General features: G+C 32.8%; 2 protein-coding genes across 3 annotated transcripts in view; both read left to right on the top strand.

The window, feature by feature from the left end:
- Positions 1-4,249, top strand: part of LOC18589009 (uncharacterized protein Cbei_0202) — a 9,375-nt gene extending 5,126 nt beyond the window's left edge. The window contains exons 8-14 of the mRNA XM_018127805.1: positions 886-1,047; positions 1,746-1,907; positions 2,232-2,325; positions 2,403-2,521; positions 2,637-2,681; positions 3,333-3,703; positions 3,790-4,249. Of these exons, the coding sequence (XP_017983294.1) occupies positions 886-1,047; positions 1,746-1,907; positions 2,232-2,325; positions 2,403-2,521; positions 2,637-2,681; positions 3,333-3,566 (816 nt within the window). The 3' untranslated portion in view covers positions 3,567-3,703; positions 3,790-4,249. The remainder of the gene's footprint in view (positions 1-885; positions 1,048-1,745; positions 1,908-2,231; positions 2,326-2,402; positions 2,522-2,636; positions 2,682-3,332; positions 3,704-3,789) is intronic.
- Positions 15,322-24,310, top strand: LOC18589007 (AUGMIN subunit 8). 2 transcript variants are annotated; one of them, XM_007013801.2, is made up of 7 exons: positions 15,322-15,719; positions 17,336-18,817; positions 19,133-19,252; positions 21,710-21,826; positions 21,908-21,997; positions 22,600-22,707; positions 23,879-24,310. In XM_007013801.2, the coding sequence occupies exons 2-7, from the start codon at positions 17,483-17,485 to the stop codon at positions 23,978-23,980; spliced, it is 1,872 nt and encodes a 623-aa protein (XP_007013863.2). In that variant the 5' UTR covers positions 15,322-15,719; positions 17,336-17,482; the 3' UTR covers positions 23,981-24,310. The 2 variants fall into 2 exon arrangements, with proteins under 2 accessions (XP_007013863.2, XP_007013862.2); XM_007013800.2 differs by lacking the exon at positions 15,322-15,719 and adding an exon at positions 16,680-17,171.

The following is a 24,737-nucleotide window of genomic DNA, read 5'->3' as shown; positions in this document are numbered from 1 at the left end:
CCCCTCCCTTGCCCCGTGAAAAAAAAAATTGTGTTTATTTAAGGACTTCCATGTCTATCAATATCTGAGGACTTATTGCCATTCTGTTGAATCAGAGAAGAGCACGGCCTACTTGTGGTCATTTTCTTTCTTATTCCTGTAGTTGTTTAGTTGCCTGCAGATTTTGTTTTGTGAATCTTGTAATGAAATTAATCGAGTTTATTGAATGTTTCTGGTCCACAGTCTAGCTGGGTTACAAAATAATTTGCCCTCCAAGTTGCATGTTACCTCAAGTTTTGAAATCTGAATAATTTTTGTGTGAACATATCCAAACTGTGAAAATGTTGAAGATTGAGTATTTGGCTCCTTGGTATTAGTGCAGTGTTGTGCATGGAATGCAACTGCTACGTTCTTTCAGTCATTTCTTTTTCTCTCTTGTCTTTCCACATTGTGCTCTGGCCTTTAATGTGTGATCCATATTTCTAGGAGATATTAAACTCCAATAGTTGTCACCCTGAGTGTCAACAGTATTACTATTGGAGGAGTTTTGAGGTTTAAGTTTAAAGTTTTAGCAACCAAATTTTAGTCTCTAATATCACAATGTTGTAGTGCTTCCATCATGCTTCAAATTATCATGTAGCTTCCATTTGCATCAGATTTTATGTTATCATTATCTGTAGGGAGGTTTTCTGTGATGTGATTTTTTATGACTTGGAAAGAACGGAATGACTGAAAATCCAGAATTTTTCACTGTCAGCAAACTATTTGACTCTTTATTAATGATGTTTATAAAGAATGTATGTAGAATAAACTTGAAACAAAATGAAGTTTTATAACCATGTGAAGGCTCCTGCTTTTTGAAATTGTTCTTATATTTCTAAAGGTCTGAACTATTCACCTGTGCAGTATTCTGGATTGGCCAATGAAGTTTGCAGAGGACGTGGGAAAGTACCAGTGGCAGATTATAAGGTCGTGCAGTATGTTAGCAATGAGGATGAACACTCGCCATTCAAGTTGGAGTCCACAAGCCGTAGTTGTTATTCTTTCTGCATGTGCCCTGGTGGGCAGGTATGTTTGTCCTTTTGTTTTTTTTATTTGCAGTATACATTTTAATTGTTTTTAATGCTCTGTAGGTGATGATATTGGTGCTTCTTATTTCACCAGGAAATGTGTAGTCTAAGTACTACATAAATATTTCTCAATCAATTTCCTCCTTGACACATGAATACCTCTATAGAGGAACCATTCCACATAGGAAATAATTGAGTCATGCCTGTTCAATATTTCACATATGTATCCAAATTTAAAAATACTTCCTTTTCTAGACACTTATTAATATATATCAAACATTTATGGAAACATAGATTAAGAATCAGTTTAATGAATAAGAGTTAAGAAAGAGAATAACATACAGGTTGTAGCTCATTATGAGAAGGAATTTTCATGTAGTTTAATATACTTTCAACTGAATGGTACACTGTTTAATATACAGTAGGCTTTAATGTAGTAAACTATTATTTTTTTTATTAACATATCTAAACTGTATTGTAACTTCTATCTTATACATGCTTCATAACTCTTGATGGTCATTTGCATAATGGAGAACATTTGAACTTTCTGATTAACTATTTTCTTGAAGAGTGTTTAGTTGAATCTAGATATATAGGTTTTAGGTACAGGCAGGAAGAGTTAGGAAGCCATCATAAATATTAGAAACATCTGTGGAATATATCTTCTGGTGAAATCGCTTATATTGGGTTTTGCAGGTTGTTCTCACTAGTACAAGCCCATCAGAGATCTGTATCAATGGGATGTCATTTTCTCGCCGTTCATCTAGGTGGGCAAATGCTGCCCTTGTTGTGACTGTCTCAACAAAGGATTTTGACGCATTAAATTTCCATGGACCTCTTGCTGGGGTCAAATTTCAGGTAGCCGTTTTGTTCTTACCTTTGGTATCTTAAAAAAAAAACAAGGTACTACTGTAGGCTTGACCATAGAGACTTCCATGCAGGCACCATATTTCTGTTTGACTTATCAAAAAACTTGAGAGCAGCAATACTTACAGACTCTTCTTACACCCCTGTGAAAATTTTCTTTTTCTATGAATGACAGAGTAAAATAATTCCACATTATTTATTGGGTTACCTTTCACCTGCTTGCAGTCTCTACTCCCCGCAGGAATTATAAGATATAAAGATTGAGGCTTTCTTCAATATTGCTTTTTGATTCTGTTTTATCATTTTGTTATTCAGAGGGAATTTGAGCGAAGAGCAGCATTAATGGGAGGGGGAAATTTTGTGGTGCCTGTGCAGACAGTTCCTGATTTCATGGAAAATAAAGTATCAGGTAACATTTTTTTGTCCGTTTTCAAATTTGTTTTGCTTTTAATTTTCATCTGGCTAAAACTTGCCTTATCTTATCAGTAACATCTATGCCACCATCAAGCTACCGGTTAGGAGTGAAGGCAGCAAGTCTCCATGAATTATTCCCCATGTATATGACAGATGCTATACGATATTCTATCTCAATGTTTGATAAAGAGGTGTTATTATATTTCCCCAATATATTATTCCGCTTTCCCATTTCCATGTCCATTTGATAATATCCAAACTAAACCTAAGAAGCGTTTCTTTTTCTCCAACCATTTGAACTTTCAGCTACCTGGATTTATCTCTAAGGAGGCTCTTCTTCATGGAGTAGAGGTAACCAATTTGCTGCTGCTACACTTTTCTTTATATTGAGTAGTATTTTTTTGTGCATTTGATATCAGATTGGGTTCTGCTTCTCATATTTCGTAACCTCATTTTTGGCATACTCCATAACCTCATTTTTGGCTTTTCTCTATAAATTGGTTAACAAACTATTTCATAAAATGTATCATAGTCTTGTCATATAAATTAATATCCAACTCAAGTAAAGCATTATCTCAAACTCATTGGGCTTTGCCACATGAATCTTCTTCCCATTTGGCCAGTCTAATTTCATGCTCTCTGCAACATGTTGATAAAATTAAATCGTTGTTCACAACTTTAATCATACCATGAAATTTGTATTTTCACTTCCAAACTAGATCTGGTTCTTTCATGCTGCCCGCCGTGCTGCACACCACCACCCCCCCCCCCCAACACAGACAGACACACACACACACACACATGGACACAGCATTTAGACAACATAATATGTATTGTTGATCCCTAGAAGTTTTCTTTAGGCAATTCACATATCTATCTATCTCATTTATGCTCCTTTTAAATGGTGACTGACATTATTTTATGACAATTTAATTGATTTGCAGCTTCTTTGCATCGATTGTCTTTTTCACTTTTCTGTTCAAATTTCATTCTTTCTTTCAGACTAGAACTAGCTCTCCCATTCAGATTCCACGCCACAGTGACACATATGAGAGCATGTCTTTAAGAGGGCTGTACCCAGTTGGTGAAGGAGCAGGTTATGCTGGTGGGATTGTAAGTGCAGCAGTTGATGGGATGTATACTGGTTTCGCTGTGGCAAAAAATTTTCATTTGTTTCATGGTGACATAGAGTCAGTTTTAGGGAAGGCTCAGGGTGCTGGATTTGTGAAGTACTAGAGGGGATTGTTCCACTTGATTGTATAAAACAATTCACGTCACATGAGTACATGCTCCAGTATCTTTTTAGGGCTTCCCAAAATTGAGGATGACGAGGAGGGGAAATCGAATCTGACTCCAGATTTATTTCAGAAACTGTAAGTATGATTTATCATAAACATTTTAATGAAGTTATGAAGTGGTTCTTATCGTTTGCACTTCTCTCTCTTTTATGCATATGCAGCTAGATGGAAGGATAAGATTCTCCATGTAAATCCATCCTATAATAGAGCACTCCAAACCGTGTTATTGTTCACTAAGAGGGAATATCGAAGGATGCCTTTCAGTTTCAGTCAGTCAGTCAGAGGTTGCTGGGCCTTTTGACTTGTTGATCATGCACCTGTTCAACTGGTTGTGTATTTTGTCTGGGCATTGTCATTAAAGTGAACCTCAAGGGTGACAAAGGAAGAGCAAACAGAAGTGTATAGCTGCTAAACAAAAATGATGTAAACAAATATACAAGGAAATCCATAGTCATGCATGCAAGCTATAGAAATCATTGTAGCTCTAGGACCTATTCAGTAAGACTATTTCTTTTAAATTAAGGGTTGGAAGATCTTTTGAGCTGTCAATTGAGATTCAGCAATTACAGAAATCATTTTTGTTTTGACATTTCAGTAAAACTTCCGTCTCTTTCCTTTTAATCAAACTTGTCAAAAGCAGAGTTATGAAATATTATGAATTAACATAAACTCATTCCATTCATTCTTAAAGGGAAACAAAATCATTAGGAAGAACATGCAACTACAAAGCAGAAAAGAAAACACTGCTATCACATGTTAAGTCATCTTTGTTTCTTCTTTACACATCATTATGGAACTCCAATGAACTATTATTGCTCCATAGACCAAATAGAACCCAATAAATTATAACTTGTTAATTTGTTAATTAACACATCCAAATTATTAAAATCCTTTTTCTTGTAGAGTCTATACTTTTTCTCAATTTTGTTCCTTGGGTCAGACCTTTGGAGTACATTCTTTCACTCCCATTTTTTTAGGGCTCATGGCCTTTGTATTTCCCATTCTTTTACGGCCCTTTGTGAAGAAGGCTGTCATGGACACATGGTATCCTATGTGAAATACATTTAATAATCCCATCAATGAAACAAAAATAGAATCGGTGGGAATCAATATTCATGATTATATACCTACAAAATATTGTCATACCCAAGAAAAAATTGAAGAGATTGCCAATAAAATTGAAAAAAATAAAACAAATAATAGAAAAAAAAAAACACAAGAGACAACTAGGACACCTAGTTTCGGATTTTGTTCCTTGGGAAAATATAAAATAAATCTTAAAATTTATGGAAAAAAAAGAAGAAAAAAGGACATGCCGAAGCACTTGCAAAACATGCAGGGGCATGGCATATGCAGGGGGCTTTGTCATCATGATTGGGTTGCGTATTCCTGCACATGACTGCCCATTACTTTGATCTTTTGTGTAAGATTCATTCACCACGAAATTCTTCCACAATATAACATAATTTAAGTATTTCATATTACCATTTGATTCAAAACTAGCTTGGCTGCCTTTTGTGTTATAATTCAATGAATTAATTTTATTTTTAAATTCCAATATGAAAGATATTAATTACATATCAAAACATATAATTATATACGTATTTCGAATACAAAAATAAATATTAAAAACACATTTTGCAATATCAAGTACCAACCAATTACTTCAACTTTTTGTAATTATTTATTTTATATTTAGAAGGTTGGTTGTTATCTTCTAGCTGTATGTTTTATATTTTTCATAAGTCATCCTTTTTTATATAATCATATTTGTACTCGTTATCATGAGTTGTTTTATCTCAAATTATAAAAAATAAATAATGTCAGAGTTTAAAATGACGTGATGTTTTGAATAAATTTAATAATAATAGCATGTATTATTATTTTATGTACCGACGTCGGAACCTAAAATACATTAGAATCAGTTAGAAAAATATTAATTACTATGTATGTGTATAATGGTACAAAAAATTAAATAAAAAATTAAAAACAAATAGGAGAAGAAATAGGAAGCCCAAAGAAATGGGGAAAAGGCCCACAATGTGAAGCTGAAAGTTACACGTCAATAAAATGAGACAGGATCCTCACATGCAGCAAAAATCTGGAAACTTTGCTAATAATTTTGTGCCTCAAATCTTAATGATAAGTGATGAGTAGAGGTCAAAGTTTGGAACCATTTCTCTGACCCAAAAAAATATTTGGAAGCCATTTTGTGTCATGAGATTCATTGCATGAAAAACCACGGCTCCTCTACATATATATATATATATATATATATATGCCCATGGAATTTATATATGTAGGTTACGTGTGGATCATTGCACCCTTTCTTCTTTCATGGCTGCATGTGTCTTCTATTGCCAATTGAGCCTAGCAACTTCAACCAATACAACTTTCCACCATTATTTGTCATGTTTTTGGGCATTAAGGTGAAGTGGGACTTTCAAATTCCATTTTGAAGGGTTAGCTGAATCTTATTAATAATCACAAAATTCCAAGACTTTGACTCCTCTTCTCATGCATCCTAATATATTATGATATAATAAGAAAAAAAGAACATACATCGAAACTTTCTTATGTGTTGGAGAGAATTCAAAGCTAATACAATGATGGTTCTCATTAACCAAAATATTGTGAAAATTATGTAATATGGACACCTTTATTCGTCAAAGAGTATGATGGCTAAGTATGGAGTTGGGCCGGGTGAGGCAGCTATTGAGGTTTATGAATGAGGTCAATGTTGAATCAAGATAGGCTTTAATATGGAAGTAATGATTTTTAACATAGGGGTTTAGCAAAATAGCTGTAAATGGGCCACTTTTTCCCTTTCAAGTGCCAGCCGAAAGCTGTGGTCCAATAAAGTGTAAAAAAGCCATCATCAAAGGGAAAGGAGAGGGACTCATGTCTCATGTCATGTGCCATGATGCCCTTAAGTACACACATTCATCTTTGCCCCTTAAATGGACCTACCAACCTCCTCCAAAACCTCCGCGTCACGGCTGCCTGGCACTCGCATGCATGAATATGAGTTTATCATTCCAAACAAATAACAATATTGTCTTCTTTATACTTTTGCTTGCTTCCTTCTTCGTTTTTCATAACCCAAAAATAAATTAGGTTTTTGAATATAATTCAAAACACTAGAAAGATTTAGATTCTTTCGATTAATTTTTTGTCCAATTCTTTGAAATATTCCTTTTACTACTATTCATATATATGAGATATGATCGTTAATTATAGTTTTTTTTATATAATTAAGAGAGGGGGGATTTGAACCCTACTTTTTAAGCAAAGGAACTATGTATCAACTAATACACCAAATGTTCAGGTGCGATCGTTAATTATAATTGTAGATCTTAAATATAAAAAAGACAACGATGGATATATATTAATAGTAATAGATTAAAAAAAAATGGAAAGATCTCCTCTCTCTCTCTCTCTATTAAAGATCTTAACTATATGAATGGATAAATACATATATATAATGGATAGAAAAAGAAATAATTGAAGCAACCATGAGTAGGGGTTAGAGATTAGATCTTAAAATTGAATCAATATGCTCTCTTGTTAAAAGATCAATCAATTAAGTTATCATCTTAGACAATGTTGGTATTTGAGAACTAATTAATGATAGATTTTTAGGGGTTAGCTATATTGAATTAATGAGTTATAAATGATAATTAGAGTACAGATTTAATTATTGGGAGGTTTAATTTTTTGAGTTAAAAAGGAGAATAATTAAGACAGAATTACATGACTATTAATTGTTTATCAATCTTTTTCTTATCAACAAATATACAACACTTACCAATCATATAGTTAGTGAAGTTTATTCCAAATTTAGGCTACATGTATTCACATAGAGGCGTGCGTTAATAATAAATTGTGAAAGCACTTTATATTGCTTGAAAAGTTAAAAGGCAAAATAAGCAATAAATAAAAGAGGCAAAAAGCAAAATGGCGAAATGATGCATTTGGCAATGGAAAAATGATGTTGTTTGTCTTTAATTAATTTTGCAATTGATTTGTTAGTAGTAAAGCTAGAAATGGGCACATCACGAAGCAAACTAATCAATTGGTAGTCAACACTTGCATGTAATTGGAAAGAGTAGGAGGCGAAGAAAGTCTCTCTGTATATGCCTTTGCTCGCAAGCATTGCTTGGCTTTTGTTTCACAAAGTCTTCAATCAGCTATCATTAAATAAGGTTTGTGCACGTAACTTCAAGTTATCAACAACAATTTACGTTAATATTTCAATTTCATACATATTCAACTCTCATACTTCAAATTGTTGCATTCTTCTTTGTTATTGCAAAAATCCTTCTTTTTTTTTTTCTCTCTTTTTAGTTACACTTTAATAACATCATTATTTGAATTTTCCTGTTCACCTTAGCCTACTCAACTTGTTCTTTGGTTTGTACTTGAAAGGCTTTACGGCAATTCTTGTACTTCAAATTGCACGTCTAGGAAAGAAGATAGGCATGAGGTTTTCCATGTGCGCATGATTATATAAAACTCATGCTAGTAGTTGCACTAATTTCCAGGGCAAGAATTTGCTTAATGACAGCTGAGCTCTTGCTAACTTTTCATAGTTTCATAGACCTATTAAATATATGACTGACAAATAACTAACATTTTGTTTCTCAATTAGGGCCTAGCTTAGAAGTCCAGTTCTCCTCTTTGCCCTATAAATAGTATTAACCCCGCTGTCAGTGTAGGATGCTTGAAGAATAGATGCAAAATTACCCACAAATATTGGCACAAATTAAAGGCTACCATACATGAATCATGATTGTGGGGCAGAGGGCTCAGGAACTGTGAGGTCTGAGTTCTCAGGCTTTCTCACAGAATAACACTCCGAGTCTCGGACGTGGAGTAAGTGTACTATATCCCCTGACCGACACGGAATCTGTGGCTCCTTGCCATGGTCCTGAAATAATAATACTAGTTTACCTGGTACGACAGGTAGATAGTGCTAGATCAAGGCATTTAATGTGGTGGTGGCGACCCTATTTTCTGAAACACTTTTTTTTACCTAAATTAATCACATTTATTGATATGCAGACTTGCAACTGAGATGTTGGCCTATTACAATTTATAGTTAATACATTTGGCTTAGTGCTTTGTATTAATATTAATAAGTTAATATTAATTTGATAGAGTATGCAAGATCTATACTTATAAATTTTTTAAGATCTCTTACTTGTTCGATGTGATATTAAAATATTTTATTTATTTTTTTAAACATTTGGCATGAAATTCTCTCTCCACTAATTCAATGACGTCTTCATTGTCATCAATCACCCTGTCTGTCTCCTCTTTAGAAGTGCTTGGCATAAATTAGGTCTAAGTTAGTTTTGATATCATTTTATCATGGCACCCTTATTCTCTTTCCAAAAAATTAACTTAAAGTGTGTAGGCCTCACATTGATAAATTTTCTAAGATATTCTTTTTTGTCTAATATAAAATTAAAACACTTTGTCTATTTTTTTTAATTTAAAAGCATTTTCTTTCTTCGTTTATATTTGAGGGAAAGGCATTTAAATTTTACTCTTCAAACAAGAGATCATGAATCAATCAATAAACTAAATACTCTAGTGCATTTTTTTTTTCTTTTTTAAGTCGGCTACATTTAGCAATATTTTCATTTTTTTTATGGACACAATGAAGATGGCTTGAGGGATGAAACGTGTTTTACATGAGAAAGGCAACATATTATGTGCCGATGGCCTAATGCTGTAAGGCATTGGACAAGCTAGGATAAATCCCTATTCTTTTTACCTTCCCTGATGCACGTTTTAGAATTTCCACTATCTTCTTTTTAACTTCTATACTCAAAAGTATATTTTCGTAAGATGACAGTAAATGTTCTCACTTACCTAATCATTTTGTTAAAAAAACCTCTTAACAATATTTGTGTGCCCACTTTTGAGATTTTGCTTTTTCTCTTCCAAATTTGTGAATTTTGAGGAAGAATCAAGAGAGAGAAAAGGGAGGCAGGACTGTGGAGGAAGACAGGAACCATCTGAGGAGAGGGAAATGGCGGAGCGGCGGAGGAAAAGAGAAAAAACTAGTGGTGGAATATAGGATTTTGACTTTTGATAAGAAAATATGATTTTGGATCTTTTTCTTCACTCTTTTCTCTTTTTTTTTCCTTCATTCTTTATTTTGTTCAGCCTTTTTTTCATCTAGATTTTCCAACGGTAAAATGTTATTATTTACAATAATTAAAAAATATATTATCAAACAAACATATTTGATCTATCCATTTGTATTTCTAAAATATAATTAAAGAAATTTTGAATTTTTTTTGTGAAAGAAAAAAAAGAGATAGTGGAGAAAAAAGTATGAAAGTTTTTATCATGTTAATTATTCTCAATTTTGGTTTTTTAATTATTATTATTTCAGTTAGGTATTTTCTCTAAAAATTTACTATTTAAAATAATTTGTATAGAAATTAATCAATTGAAATTTAAAAAAAAAAAAGAAAGAAAGAAATTGTAGTAGTCCCACAACGTGGCGCGTGGATAATTGTAGTGGAAACAAAAAAGCAATCCAGTTCGAGAAGTATAATAAAACAAATTAAAAGTAGGCTCAAAATTCAACCTTAATTAACAAAACATTGCAACTCTTTGACTAATCCTAAACGTGCAGGGAAAAGCCTATTATTCTGCAACTGTTCTGCTCAACTAAGCTACGGATTTTGCGGGTAAAAACTGAAATGGATAGGAACAACTAATCAATTATAATTCCCAGGTCAAAGACATTACATTAAGAAGAAAAATTGACCTTAATATATATTTATAAAAATATGAATTTTTTTATAAAATTTGAAATTAAAAAAAAGATAAACAAAAATTTTGATACGGAAAAAATAACATTTTTGGATCAAAATGTGCTAGATAATTCGTATCTGAAAATTTAAAAAAAAAACATACAAATAATGACATGATCTCAATATTCTAACTATTTTAGAAATCTTTAGCATTTATTTTTCAGACTTCCTTCTATTTACTGTTATTATGAAGTGAATACAATAGCGTGCGGCTGCTTTGACCTAGACGTGCAATTTTACAGGCCTTTTGCTGTCATGAATTACATGCATGGGCCAATAAATGATGGCCACATTTGCGTTTGGGGGACTGATTTTTCCGTGTTGACGTTTGTTCTGTGGAATGTAATCTTTGGTCCCGGCGCTGCCCTGCCCGTGTTATTATTGGTCACCATCGCACCCAACACAAAGACTTTGCTAGATAAATAGTAGGAAAGTGAGATAAAATTGGGGTCAAATTTAGGAAAATTGGAAATAAATAAGACTTGTTGCTTTTTCAGTTGCAGGCGGCTAAGCTGTAAGAATTTCTTTCAAATATTAATTTAGCCCAAACCCAAGAATGCCGGTTTGAATAAAGATTTGTTGAGTGTTTTGATCTTAATTACAAAATCCCAAAACAATTCTATACCTCTAAAATTATTGGGTGATGGACATAGCCTTTATAATTTATAAATAATTCTTAATCTCTAATTTTGCTCCAACTAGTACATTTTTTACTTTGTTTCTATACCTTTTTCATTTCCAAGAACTGAAACTCTACAAAGGGATTTCGATAAAATATTTTTTTTTGTTTTAAGAAGATATTTGCATTTAATTTCATATTTGGTAAAAATTGCCTAAGATTTTTGAGTATTTGATTTAATGATTAACAAATAATCTTCTAAATGAAACGAACTTAATTAATTCATTTGTTCTAATCTTCACTGCAAGAGATGTCACTTAATTAATGGATTTTGAAATATAAAATTTGAGGAAAAAATGTTAGGGAAAGGCCTACCTCCTATGACATATCACGAATTGTAAAGTCAGGAATGCAATTATTCTGATTTTTATTCACCAAACTTTATGTTTGGTTTGGGGGTTGGACAACCAGAATTAGACAAACAGACAGAGAATTGCTTCCCAAGAAAGAAGAGAATTTTCACCCCTTGATAATCACAAATTGTATTCCTATATCTTCAGAACTGAACACTTTCGATACCAATACTCACATATAGAATACAAGTATCAATAAATAGCACCTACAACTCCACATCCATTCACATTTTCCTAGCTATAAATTTAGGTTTTCTTCTCAAAATGGAATAATATTGTGTGTCACTTGCTTATAAACATGAAATATATAGTTCGCCAATATCTATCAATGATACTTTTGACTTATTATCTCCCTATAATTTTTCTTGTTTTATATCTATATTAAAAATATATATATTATATTATGAAAATTTATATGCATAAAGTTGAATAGTTTTACTCTAATAAACTAAAAGTGCGGTAATTAAATAATTCTAACTAGTTAACAGTATTGTATTATAATTGTAACTAAAAAATTTGTAGAAACGACAAATTTAATTTAAGTATTCTTAAGTCAAAGCCAGGATTTGACTTACTTATTCTCCTATCTTGAGCTAGGGTGTTACATAGGTATTCCTAATTTCATTCTTTAAAACTAAAATCCGACATATCCCACTCAGTAAAAGTTGGGTTAGGTTGGGGTGGTTTGGTTTGAAAATGCCTCTTTGCAGGATTGTCTTTTACAACAAGTTCTAAAATAAAACATGATTAGAGGATTAGTTAGGGGGTGAACATATAACAAATTAATAAGACACGGACATTAGGCTCAACTGATGATTATATCTATCGATATAGGCATAATTATTTCATGTTGGCAACAGCTGCATGCTGCCCTCCTTGTAGATATTCTGAGATTAATTAACCAACTTCTGGCATAGGCTTACCAAAACCTTCCATTGCTAGTATTCTTAAGATGCAAAACCAACCTAACCTATGAGCAAGACTCAAGACACACCTCACAATTTGGGACCGAAAAGACAAATTAAACGAGTTCAACCCAATCCCTTTCAGTTTCATGTCACATCCAGCTGCCACAGCAGAAAAATTTACAAAGGACAAATTTAATCATAATGGATCAGTTGACATATTGGTTAACTTTATTCTAAAAGAACAAAAAATATCCACCTATATTCCTGTTAGACTATCTATTTAACCAGAAAAAATAGAAGCAACAGATTGCATTAATAGTGATTTTTTTTTTTAACTCCACAAATAAATTTAAATGCATGTTATGTGTCTGGCATATATTTGAAAGTCACTTGTAGGGTTTAAAAAATTTTATTAAATACTGATGCGAAATCACTTGGTTTTGTAATTATTTGCAAAATTGGAGATAAAAGAAATGCTGGATCTAAGTTGAACAGTTATGTAATAACAACAATTACTTGCTGAAGTTGAATCTTTCCCTAATAAGGTTTAACATTCCAAATCTAGTGGTTTCCTTACTAGCTCAAGAGCCTTTCTATTTCTCGAAGATCCTTTAATGGGTATTAAATTCAATCCCAAGATTTGGGGCCATCTGTAAGCAACAAAATTTCATAATTTGAGGGACAGATTTGGTTCAGGTGGAAGATGATCTAAATGGGGTGATTAGTGCTTTCAATGTTATATAGCTGGTGATTTGAATGCAACTTTAAGTAATGTTATAATTAATAACAATGTTGGTGGTGATTTTGATGTCTGCTCCATTTTCTCTTGGATTTGGAAATTATAACTTTTCCATAAGCTGTTAAAGATCAATGTGCCGTGCAGACAACAACCAAATATTTTCCCTTAATCACCACTAAAACCTTGGACTTGTTCTTATTAGAGTAACTTTTTATTCAATCGCATCAACTTTTTCAATTCAATGCTTTGCATGTGTAAGATTTAACTTTTCTTCTTGATGAAATTACGTGTATAAGTTGAAATTGAACAATTTTCATTAAAAACAACATAATTAGTACATACAAGAGGAGAAATCATTGAACAATTAAACAAACTATAATTATCAAGTAATATAAAGATAATGCAACAAAAAGTAAAATAAAAACGACATTATATTTGGAAAACCCCTAAATTATTTAAGAAACTTTAAATAAATTTTTATTCTTCTATTGCATTCAATCAAACTCATATATTATTATTTTAAGTCAAATAGTTCGTGTGATCAATGATTGATTAATTATCATTAATCAAAATGTCACTTATCATTTTATATTCACGTGAAACTAACATGACATTGACATAAAAAATAAAAAATAAAATATAGTCATGTCATCATGCTAAATCAGCATATCATATGAATATCCTTTATAATATGTCACGTGACATAGAATTATAAGTGATATTTTAACTAATAATCGTTAATCAACTATTAGTTACAAATATTTATTTAACTTAACATAAAAATATAAAGACTTGATTGGACATAATAAAAGAATAAAGATTTATTTAAATTTTTTTAAATATTTATGTAAAAAAAAATCCACATGGATTATAACTATTTACACAATACAATGAGATAATCTTTTCACCCCATATATAATGTAAATGATGGGTGATTATACACACACACACACACACTAATATATAATGCAACAGAAATAAAATGATTTATACCGATATAAGGTGTCTCTTAAATTTTGCTTTATTGAGGAGTTAAATTTTATTAAATTCAATAAATTGAATAAAATTTTACTTATTTATGCTTCCATGTTCATGTTTCATTTTCGAATAAAGTTACATAGTACCTACCACTTTTTCTATTTTTGATTAGTGTTTCAAGCTTCATTCACTCTTTAATTATGATTTTGTAGTTAGCAAACTTACATGTAACAAATAGAAGTGTTGACGCCGATAGCAGGGGTATCTCTAAATCTAACATTCAATAAATTCATCTTAGAGAGATTTGAAATCTTCTCCATATGACCAATTCATATACCTTTTAATAATCTTTCTTGGCATATGCAAACAATTCAAATTTAGACCATATTTTACTTATTTTTCTTTGAAAATAGTTTTTGCCCTTGTTCAAACTTCAATCTATAAAACGTATATATANCTATAAAACGTAATATATACAATATATATATATATATATATATATATATATATATATTTAATTTAAAACTTGATAAAGGAAAGAAAAGTGCCACCTTCTTGTTTTTAAACAGTGGAAAGGGCACTTTCATGACTAAGAAGAGGAGATACAGTATAAATATTTATTTTTAAAGAAAACATAATTACACATTATTTTGAATTTAGTAAATTATTTAAATTTCATTTTTTTAATAAGAGATACATGTACTTAATAATAAAAATTAAAAAAATTTAATAATTAATCTACAAAATATTTATATTTTAATATAATGCTTTAAAAAACTACTAGTCAAGAAAATTCAAATGAGTTTTTATTCTTTTATTATATTTAATTAATTTTTTATATTTTTATTTAAAATTAAATAAACTCTTATGATTAAAATATCATTTATCTTTTTTATATTATATGACATCGACGTGGGAAGTGAAAATATTACATAATTATATTATCATATCGCATTAATATCTATTATGATATATTAGATAATTCGTATTAAAATAAAAATATAAAGATTTAATTAAATATAATAAAAAATAAAAATTTATTTACAATCTTTTTAATAATTTTAAAAATTTTTAAATATTATAATTTTTATTTAAATTTTTTTTTTGAAAAAAGAAGTTGGGCTTTGACGAAGAAAACTTCTCTTCTCCTTCTTCTAAGATGTAAGCTCTAAAAAGCCTACTAAAGTAGGTGGCGCGAAAACAACATCCTTCTTAGCCCCTCTCAACTGAAAAACCGTTTTCTTTGCCCTCATCTTTTTTTTTCAAACTTTTTTCTTTTTCTTTTTTTTTTCTATTTTACCTCTTACTTTCTCTTTATCTCATTTCTTCCTCGAAATAATCTCTCGCTTTTTATATCCCCTCCCTCTCTTTCCCACTCGGTTTTTCTCTCACACAAGCAGAAATTAAATTAACAATAAATCCACTCGGTTTCCATCTCCCGCTGGAATATTCGCTCTCCGACCAGTCGCCGGAGATCTGTCCTTTCCTCTCCGGCGATCACCTTCTTGGCTCCTTTTTTATCTTCAAAGAATTAACGAATTTCTTAGGGTTAGTTTTTTTTGGTTGAATGATTTAGAAGAATTTTGAGATCGATAAAGGTGAGACTTTTTTTGTTATAAAATAATTTTATCTCTTATTTGTTTTGATATTTATGTTGAAATTAATTTTCAGCATTCTTCTCTGATGTTGCTTTTCTAGACCACCGAATTAGGATAAAACAAAATAAAAAGAAATAAAATATACAATTTTTTTAACATTAATTAGTTTAAAGTAATCTCTTCTGTTGCTATTTTTAGCAGTTGGATTCAACGAACAATCTCTGCAACTTTCTTACAAAGAGATTTACATGAAACAGTTTTTTTTTTTTGGTTAATCACTGTATTTTGTCTTCAATGTTAGAGACATCACCCTGGCAAATACAGACATTATTATGGGTTTTGGATTCTTTTCAATAAAGAAAAAAAAACCATCTTAATTATTTCAATTTTAATCAAATTTTAAAGCTTTAATCTTTACCTGTGGTTTTCCATCGATTTTCGTTCCTCAATCTGGATATAGAAAAAAAAACCCAGATGGTCAATTCATAAATCATTGTTTAATTCAAAAACGATGTTTCTAGGAATTACTATGATTTTATCTGTATTATAATTTTTTTAATTGATATAAAAAATTAAAACTATTATTTAAAGCTTTTACTGTTAATTCATGGGGATGGACAATGATATTCTTGCACGTGGTCCTCCATGTCTCTTCCCATATCTTCAACAACATTACCACTGCAATTTTTTTTTTCAATTGTTTAAATGTCTTAAACAAATGTGAATAGAAACAAACAAACTTACATTATTTCCTAATTATTAATTGCAGTTTAAGTTTTTAATTGTTATGTTAATTTTACTGTCTTTAGTTAATCAAGCATGTGATCCCAAGGTAAAACTCCCATGCGATTAAATTTTTGTTTTTTTTTTTCATAGAAAGATAGGACATATATATATATTTTTTTTACTGCAATTGTTTTTTGGGATCATTTTCATTGAATTCCTTTTCATGAAAAGCAGAAGAGAAGGAAATGAAGGAAAGGAAGAAGCCAGAGTGGGGCTGTGTATTTGTTTTTGTGAGTGAAAATCAGTGACCTCCATTCTATGTTTTTTTTCCAGCCCAGCCGACCATGACATTCCCGTGAGAGAGACAAAAGAGTAATATTAACATAACAATATTAGTGACCATTAGAGCTCTCTCTCTCTCTTTCTCACTTATCCTACGCACCTTTCTTCTAGCTGTCTTTTTATCCGACACCCCACCACCAGGAACCAAAAACCAGTAGACCTGACAGTACATGGCATTTGCAATTTTGTGTGGGATTTAACCTAAAGCCAACCTAGTGATGACCGTTAATGTACGTTGGACAGAATTCTACTGAAATTTCTGAAGGACCCCCCCACTGTACCTGATGCTGTTTTATCAGTTCTTGGCCTCATTGTTTTGGCTTGATCTGCTTGGATTTGGGTTTTTCTTGATGAGTAACCAATGTCCATTTCAGTTAATTTCTTGTAATACTCTAATTCTTCATCAGTCAGATCTGGGCATCTGTAAAGATGTATTCTTTTTCAGTTTTTTTTTCTTTTTTCCTTTTTTTTCTATGGTGTTCATAATTATTCCTTTTCTTTCTGCCATTCTGTAAGCATCTAACTTTTCGTTTGTGCATTTGTGGCAGATTTATTGCCAGGAAAAGTATCTTCTTTTTGAGCAGCTGGTGTTATTCCAATTACATGTGGGATTTATGTAAAGGTTAGGCTGTTAAACGTAGTTTGGTTTTTTTGTTGAAGAATCCCATCAATGTGGTCTTGTTTGGAGAGTTTGGATGGATGTATGTGAATCAGAGCAACGATTTCACAAGCTTGCTGCCGTGGATACCACAAGACCACCCCTTGTTCCTGCTGAAAAGAATAATGCACCGCTCACTACCCGACGTCCTCGAACAAGGGAAGTTAGTTCGAGGTATAAATCACCCACTCCATCAACACCTTCCGGTCCCAGGCGTTGCCCATCTCCAAACCTCACTAGAACAACCCCTACACCTTCCCAGTTGGTGCAAAAGAGAGCTGTATCAGCTGAGAGGAAGCGGCCCTCAACACCACCTTCACCTCGAAGTCCATCTACTCCAGTTCATGATTCATCAATAGCTATGCAGATATCATCTAGAAGGCTATCAACTGGCCGTATACCAGAAAGTTTATGGCCTTCTACTATGAGAAGTCTTAGTGTTTCATTTCAGTCTGATACTATTTCTATTCCTGTTAGTAAAAAGGAAAAGGAAAAACCAGTGAGTAATGTTTCCTTGGACCGCACTTTAAGACCTTCTTCAAATATGGCTCATAAACAACAGTCAGAGTCATCTACCTTATCACAGAAGCCCACTCCAGAGAGAAAGAGAAGTCCTCTTAAAGGGAAAAATGCACCTGATCAGTCTGAAAATGCAAAACCAGTTGATGGTTTGCCTAGCCGATTGATAGATCAGCATCGATGGCCTAGTAGAATAGGTGGAAAATTATCTTCCAATACATTGAACAAAAGTGTGGATCTGGGCAATAAGATCATTAAAAGTTTATCTACACCAGTTCCAGGAATGTCTTCACTAAAGAGAATGCCAATGTCTGATAGTTTGGGTAAACCTCTACAGAAATCTGTTAGTGATACTGCAAGGTTGTTACCACTTGAGGAAATTGGTCAAGTAGGGTCTGAGGCAAATTCAATTGATGGTAAGTCTCTGCTGGTAACTGGACCTGCTAGGCTCCTTTCTGTAAGTTCATTGGATAAAATGACATTAGCAACACAGGGAGTCAAATCCCAGTCTTTGTCTGCTCCTGGATCACGACCCCAGTCACCAAGTAGGACCTCTGTTTCTAGGGGTGTCAGTCCCTCTCGGGCAAGACCTTCCACTCCACCTGCAAGGGGAGTCAGTCCAACTCCAAGGGGAGTCAGTCCATCACGGATGAGGACATCCTATTCATCTAGTCAATCCCATAGTTCAACTTCAGTTCTCAGTTTTATCGCAGATTTTAAGAAGGGAAGAAAAAGTGCAAGCTACATAGAGGATGCTCATCAACTACGGCTTCTTTACAATCGTTATTTGCAGTGGCGATTTGCTAATGCCCGGGCAGAAGCTGTACTGTATATTCAGAAAGTTACTGTGGAGGTAGATTTCTTCTTTGAACGAACAACTCTGTGTCAGCAAATATTAATTTCAGCAAGGAGATAACCTTTGATGGTTTGATTAGGAAAGTTTTTTTTCCATTGTTCATTTCTCCAATTATAAATAAAGAGGATTTTCAGATTGTTTACTTCTTTGCGTCATGGTCCACAATGATCAGTTTCCTACCATGAGGAATTTCATGACAGTGTCATATGCATATCATGTGCTTAGAGCTTTAGAAATGGCATCAAAAGTGAATTTCGTCTTCTATGATATGGTAAATCTTTTATCAAAGAAAATTTTGATCTGTTGTTGCAGGAAACTTTGTACAATGTTTGGAATGCTACTTTGAGTCTGTGGGATGCCGTGATCAAGAAAAAGATCAATCTCCAACAGTTGAAGTTAGAGCTCAAGCTGAACTCAGTTTTGAATGATCAAGTAATGCTTCTCTCTATAACAACGTTGTCCTTTCATAGCAAACTTTAATTCCTCTCGTACATTCTTGATGGTAGATATGCTTTTATATTTTAAGATTGACATTTTAATAGCAGTTTATGTGCATTTTTCCTTGTGAAACTCTTAGTGAAGACACAGGGAGGTATCCAGTGCATGCTTATGTATCTGCTCTCATCTGTAGGTTTACAATTGTTATATTTTGGGGAACCTTCCTTTTGGTGGAAAGATGGTTATCATTAAGCTATGCCTTGGTCCATTATATAGGTCTAAATTTTATTGTGATCGAATAGTTATTAAAAGCCCCATTTAGGTCAATAGAGGGCCAATGTTATATTTCATGGTTATAGTTAGTGATATATAGCATTGTTTTGGGCCTTCAAGCTTCTTAAATTTGGCGGAGATACTGATTGGAATGAAGTTAGACATCTTGTAGAATTGTAAATTATTATCTTCTAGTTGTGCTAGCCTTTTAAGAAAAGCCATGACTGGTAGCTCATTCTGCAGAGTTTATTTTGCCCCAAGCTTCAGCATCTGAGGAAATAGAAGGTTTTCTACATATGGATCCAGTCCATAGTTTGATGCTATCAGAAGTACCAGTAATTTACTGCTGACATGTAATTCCAGTTTGATGGGCTCTTAAACAATCTTTGATATTTAAACTTTTCCATCTCTGTTGATGCTAGGAACAGTGCTAGATTCAAATATATTCTGCATCCCCATATTTAAAATACCCACTTAGTCAGCAAGATTCAGTGGATAAGACAAACTATAAAATTTTAAGACCTAAAAGGATTAGAAGAAGCTTGGAGGGAAAAGGTTTTCATTAATGCAATAAAATATTATTAGAGTGGTGATAAAAGAAATTTCACATCATTTGAAATTGGGAGTATCTTGAACATATAAATATAACATGGACCTCTCACCTATTGCCAATTAGTTTCAGGTCGAATGCCCATCTACAATTTAACATGGTACTAGAGCAGGCTCTACCCTCACTCGTTGGCCCCTTCGTGATAGGCTTGTTAGGCTAATGTGTGAAGTCCATGCCGCACGATAGGCCCATTATCCCTACATGTGAAGTTCATAGCATGTGATATGTCTATTGTCCCTACACGTGAGAGGGAGTGTTGAAGTGGTGATAAAATAAGTCACATTGATCAAATTAGGGGTATCTTGGGTACATAAATGTAGCAAGGCCATCTCCACCTATTGCCAATTGGTTTTAGGTTGGATGCCTATCTAAAATTTAACAAATATCAAATTGAACTTTTGTTGCATAAACATGGAAGGTATATCAAGAAGACCAGGTGTCAAGTGTGCATCTGGTATTGATGACTGTGTGAGACATATGTCCGCTATGATTCCAAAGTGACCTTCACTTGATAGCTATTATGTGTTTATACAAATATTGACTTGTTCCTTGCTTGCTCATGAGCCTTTAAATTATTTCTGTTAAAATTACATTACAGTTACAATTTTATATCAACATTTTCTGATCCAATATTTTGTATGGCGATTAATATTGAATTGATGGAAATGACAAATGATTAACTATCTACATGAATAATATATTTTCATGTCTTACATTTGGAACAATTGCTTCTGATCAACAGCTTATGTCTCCAAAATTTAGATATAAGGAGTTATCTTTCATCCTTTTGGAAACATCTTCTCATTTAAGAATTAGAAGAAATTAAATATGCAACCTCAGCCATTCAAGAATATTTTCTGACACGTGCAAAAGAAAAAGAATATTTTCTGACAATCAGTATATCAGTATAGATTCTTTCCACTAAGCAAAAATTTGTAGGCTTTCCCTTCTAAGCATTTTGTAAGAGTATAGGTGTACCAATATTTTCTTTTAGAGGTCTATCTGGATTGAATTCTCACGTTGTACACACCTGTCCATCTTCAACATATTGCAGCTAAATAAAAATAAAGCTGTGAGTAGGATGCCATTCTTTTTTTGTTTTTGGTCTCACTTTTAATGCCATTATTTGTCTCTTTCTGCTCTTCTTCCTCTCTTTACTCTTTTCCTTTCCCGTACTGCTTCAGTGTGACCTAGCTCTTTCTTTCTTATCATTCAAGCACTGCTGTATTTTCTTTTCCCATCTAAAGAACTTGTTATGGCTTTTAGCATGGTCTGAGATCTTTGTTCCTGAGTTGTGCTGTACTTATAAATTTGTAGATGTTTTGACATCATTCCATCTGTCTAAGAAAAGAGGGTGTAGTTAATGACAAAAGAAAACAACTATAATCTATTTCATTTTCCTCTTTAATCTACCGAAAAGATAAAATTAAATTCCAAGCATGAGATAATGTGTACGCAGAAATATAGTCAACTTTCAGTCATGCTTTTGAATACCAATTTGTAAATTTCTTATGTCAGTCTGCAGAATTTCCATGATCTAAATGCATGTATATACATTATTCATGCAGATGGCATACCTCAATGATTGGTCATTACTTGAAAGAGATCATCTAAGTTCTTTATCTGGAGCAGTAGAAGATCTGGAGGCGAGCACTATCCGTCTTCCTGTAACTGGAGGGGCAAGGGTAAGTTAGTTTAGAAAAAATATGGGATTGATATCTAAAAAGAGAAATCCTGACATCGTTGCTGGATTTTGTTCTCTTCAGGCTGACATTGAATCATTGAAAGTTGCTATTTGCTCTGCTGTTGACGTGATTAAGGCTATGGGATCCTCCATTTGTTCTTTACTCTCAAAGGTATTTAGCTTCCCAAGCCATTTTTCTTTTCCCTTTTTTGTACATAAATCTGACATTATAGGCAGTTAGAACAAATATCAATGTGGTAGTCTTTACCTACCAATATTATTTTTGATTGAATGTCTATCAATCACAATAGTGATTCTGAATCTTGCTTTTTGTTCCTTCTGCTTAATTCTGGAATCCTTAGATGTTTTCTGTTATTTGATATTGAAATTTAATATTCTGATTGCTTTTATATCTTCCATGAAAATTTAATTTTTGGTACAAGTCAAGAGAAGTTTTGTTTCTGTTTATTTTACTTTAAGGTGTTGAGAAAAAGTGTTTCTCGCAATTTCAACTTAGAGGATATATGTTTGAATTTTGAAAATAGTTTTATTTCTTACTCTTCTTTTGTGTCTAATGCTATGGTGAAAGCATATATGCCTGCTAATCACTCAAAATTTCACAGCAACAACTCTGGTTTTGGTCCTGTGCTGCTCCAATATGTGAAAAACTCTGGATTCTGATATTAGCATGCACTTCTCTTGTTGTTATGTCTTTTTATATCTTTGATTTCTTTCCGGATGCTTAACTGTATGTCAATATTTTATGTGTTGTAGGTGGAAGGGATAAACAATTTGGTTTCTGAGCTTGCTGCGATAGCTGCACAAGAGAAAAACATGCTTGACCATTGTGAAGCTCTGCTGGCTTCAACTGCAGCTATGCAGGTGAGGACCCATTACATGCTTGCAGAACTTGACTTTTTGGAATAAATGACTATAAGCTTAGATATCTTGCATTGACAAACAATTAGCTAGCATTTTTTTCTTTTACGTGGAGCTATTATTTGCATGGATCGAAGTTTAACCCATAGGATGATGAGATGATTGACTTCTGGAGCTGCATATGGTATTTGTGATGGTTTAATTCATACCTTTACAATGAATAACTCTAGGCTTTTAGAATCACTGAACTTCCAAATATATGCTCATAAGACATCATCTAAGCGTGCCTTAAAAAAGAGATATTTCTTCCAGAGTTGACCTATTAAACTCCTCCAACGTTAAGATTATGTGATGTTTATTTACTCTGTTGCAAAAACTAGTAAATATTGTGTATGTAATGAGAAATCTGACAAAGCTTGAGGATAAGGTTTTTGGTTATTTTCTTCTTGAGAGAGAGAAGGGAGGGAGGTTGAATTTGAATTTCAACTGGTTAGTTAACTCCTGTCTCATACGGAACAAAGACATAGTAGGATCCATGTAGCCAAAGCCAACCTTACTGTGGGAGAAAGGCTTTTATTTGGTGTTAAGTTGACTTAGTTCTGGTTGATTGCACTGAGGCTGTAATTTATTTTACCTGTTCATAGGGACAGGAAAGAATTTCAGGTATGAAGCTGATGTGCAATAGTTGGCATGCTCAAAAATGCATGCCAGTGGGGACTGTAGGTCAGGTCCTTCTGGTCCATATTTGTTTGAAACTGACCCTACTTGGGTGCACAATTAGTTTTAATTAGTTGCATGTTTCAGCCTTTCCTACTTAAGTTAGACGCTAACCTGGTTAAATTTTGAAGTGTTTAGAGCCAATTAATGCTGACTGTCAATGCTTCAGTATTCTCTCTTCATTTGTACACTGGTCCTTTTTTCAATTCAATTGCTGTAAATGTGGCCAATCCATGCTATCCCTATCAAAGTGGCTGGCTAGTTTGAGCTCATCATTGCTCGCATGGCTTTTAAGAAAGATCATGACTCTTTTAAAGTTCTTTTTGTGCATATGTGCCCTATGGACTGGGGGAAATAGATTGTGCAATTGCAAGTTCTATTTTCTAAAGCATATATTTACTTTTGTCCTTTTCCTTGTGTATCTTTGACACTATTTTTTACCGTTATTACTGAACAGTTAGAAGAGTACAGCCTAAGATCTCATATCATACAAACAAAACCACCTTTGGAGAGGGATAAGCAGCCAATTTTGGCAGCCAAAACATTTCCATGGCCCTGACCAGCGGGTATGCTAACAATCTGCCAATTTATCATTTAAGTGAGATAAAATACAAAATCTGCTCAGTTCCCAGTAAATGTAAATTGCCTTTTTTTTTTTTCCTTAACTTAAATGGTAATTTTTTCTTCTTTAATTTTTTACCTATTAAAAAATGGAGCTACTGGCTCTGTTTCTTCTACGTGTAATTTTTGTATCACGCATATGAAAAGAAAATGCAAAGGAAGCAAAGGATTTGAAATTCAATGTAGAGGCAAAGTTTAAGAGAGAAAGATGTACGCACAAAGAAAAAGTTTTAAGATGGAAAAAAGATGTAGAGCTAGTTTAGTTGTAGACTTGTATGGAAGTTTCTGTTGCATATCAGGTTAGAGAATCATTCTTAACTGTCACATATTGATGTTACTGATTGCCTAATGTTACACTTTCAATATTCCAAGTTGAGATTCCGGAGAAACTAAGCAATATTAGCTTCACTCAAGAGAGAGAAATTGTTGAACACATGAACTATTACACTGGTGGCTGTGGTCCACAGATTCTTAGACTAATACCCTAGTAGTTCCTGATTTTAATCAATGGTAAATGTTTCATGAGATTGGCAATGCTTGATGAGGAAAGTTGGCTTAATTCAAAGCCCTGGAAAATCTTACTGTTACTACATAATTTTGTTGGAAGAAGAAGTCCATGGCTTAAGCCCATAGAGTTGGATAATTATGTGATGGTAAAATGAGCAAATACTTTGATTGAAAATTGCTGATATTCA

Source organism: Theobroma cacao, chromosome 9, assembly GCF_000208745.1.
Source record: "Theobroma cacao cultivar B97-61/B2 chromosome 9, Criollo_cocoa_genome_V2, whole genome shotgun sequence".
NCBI lineage: Eukaryota > Viridiplantae > Streptophyta > Magnoliopsida > Malvales > Malvaceae > Theobroma > Theobroma cacao.
The sequence above is the reverse complement of the archived record's forward strand: the minus strand, read 5'-3'. Positions and strand labels throughout refer to the sequence as shown.

Coding starts and splice junctions, on each gene's coding strand:
- LOC18589007 (XM_007013801.2), top strand. CDS start 17,483: ATGGATGTATGTGAATCAGAGCAACGATTTCACAAGCTTGCTGCCGTG. Junction 21,998..22,599: donor TTTGTTCTTTACTCTCAAAG/GTATTTAGCTTC, acceptor TATGTGTTGTAG/GTGGAAGGGATAAACAATTT. Junction 22,708..23,878: donor CTTCAACTGCAGCTATGCAG/GTGAGGACCCAT, acceptor ATTACTGAACAG/TTAGAAGAGTACAGCCTAAG.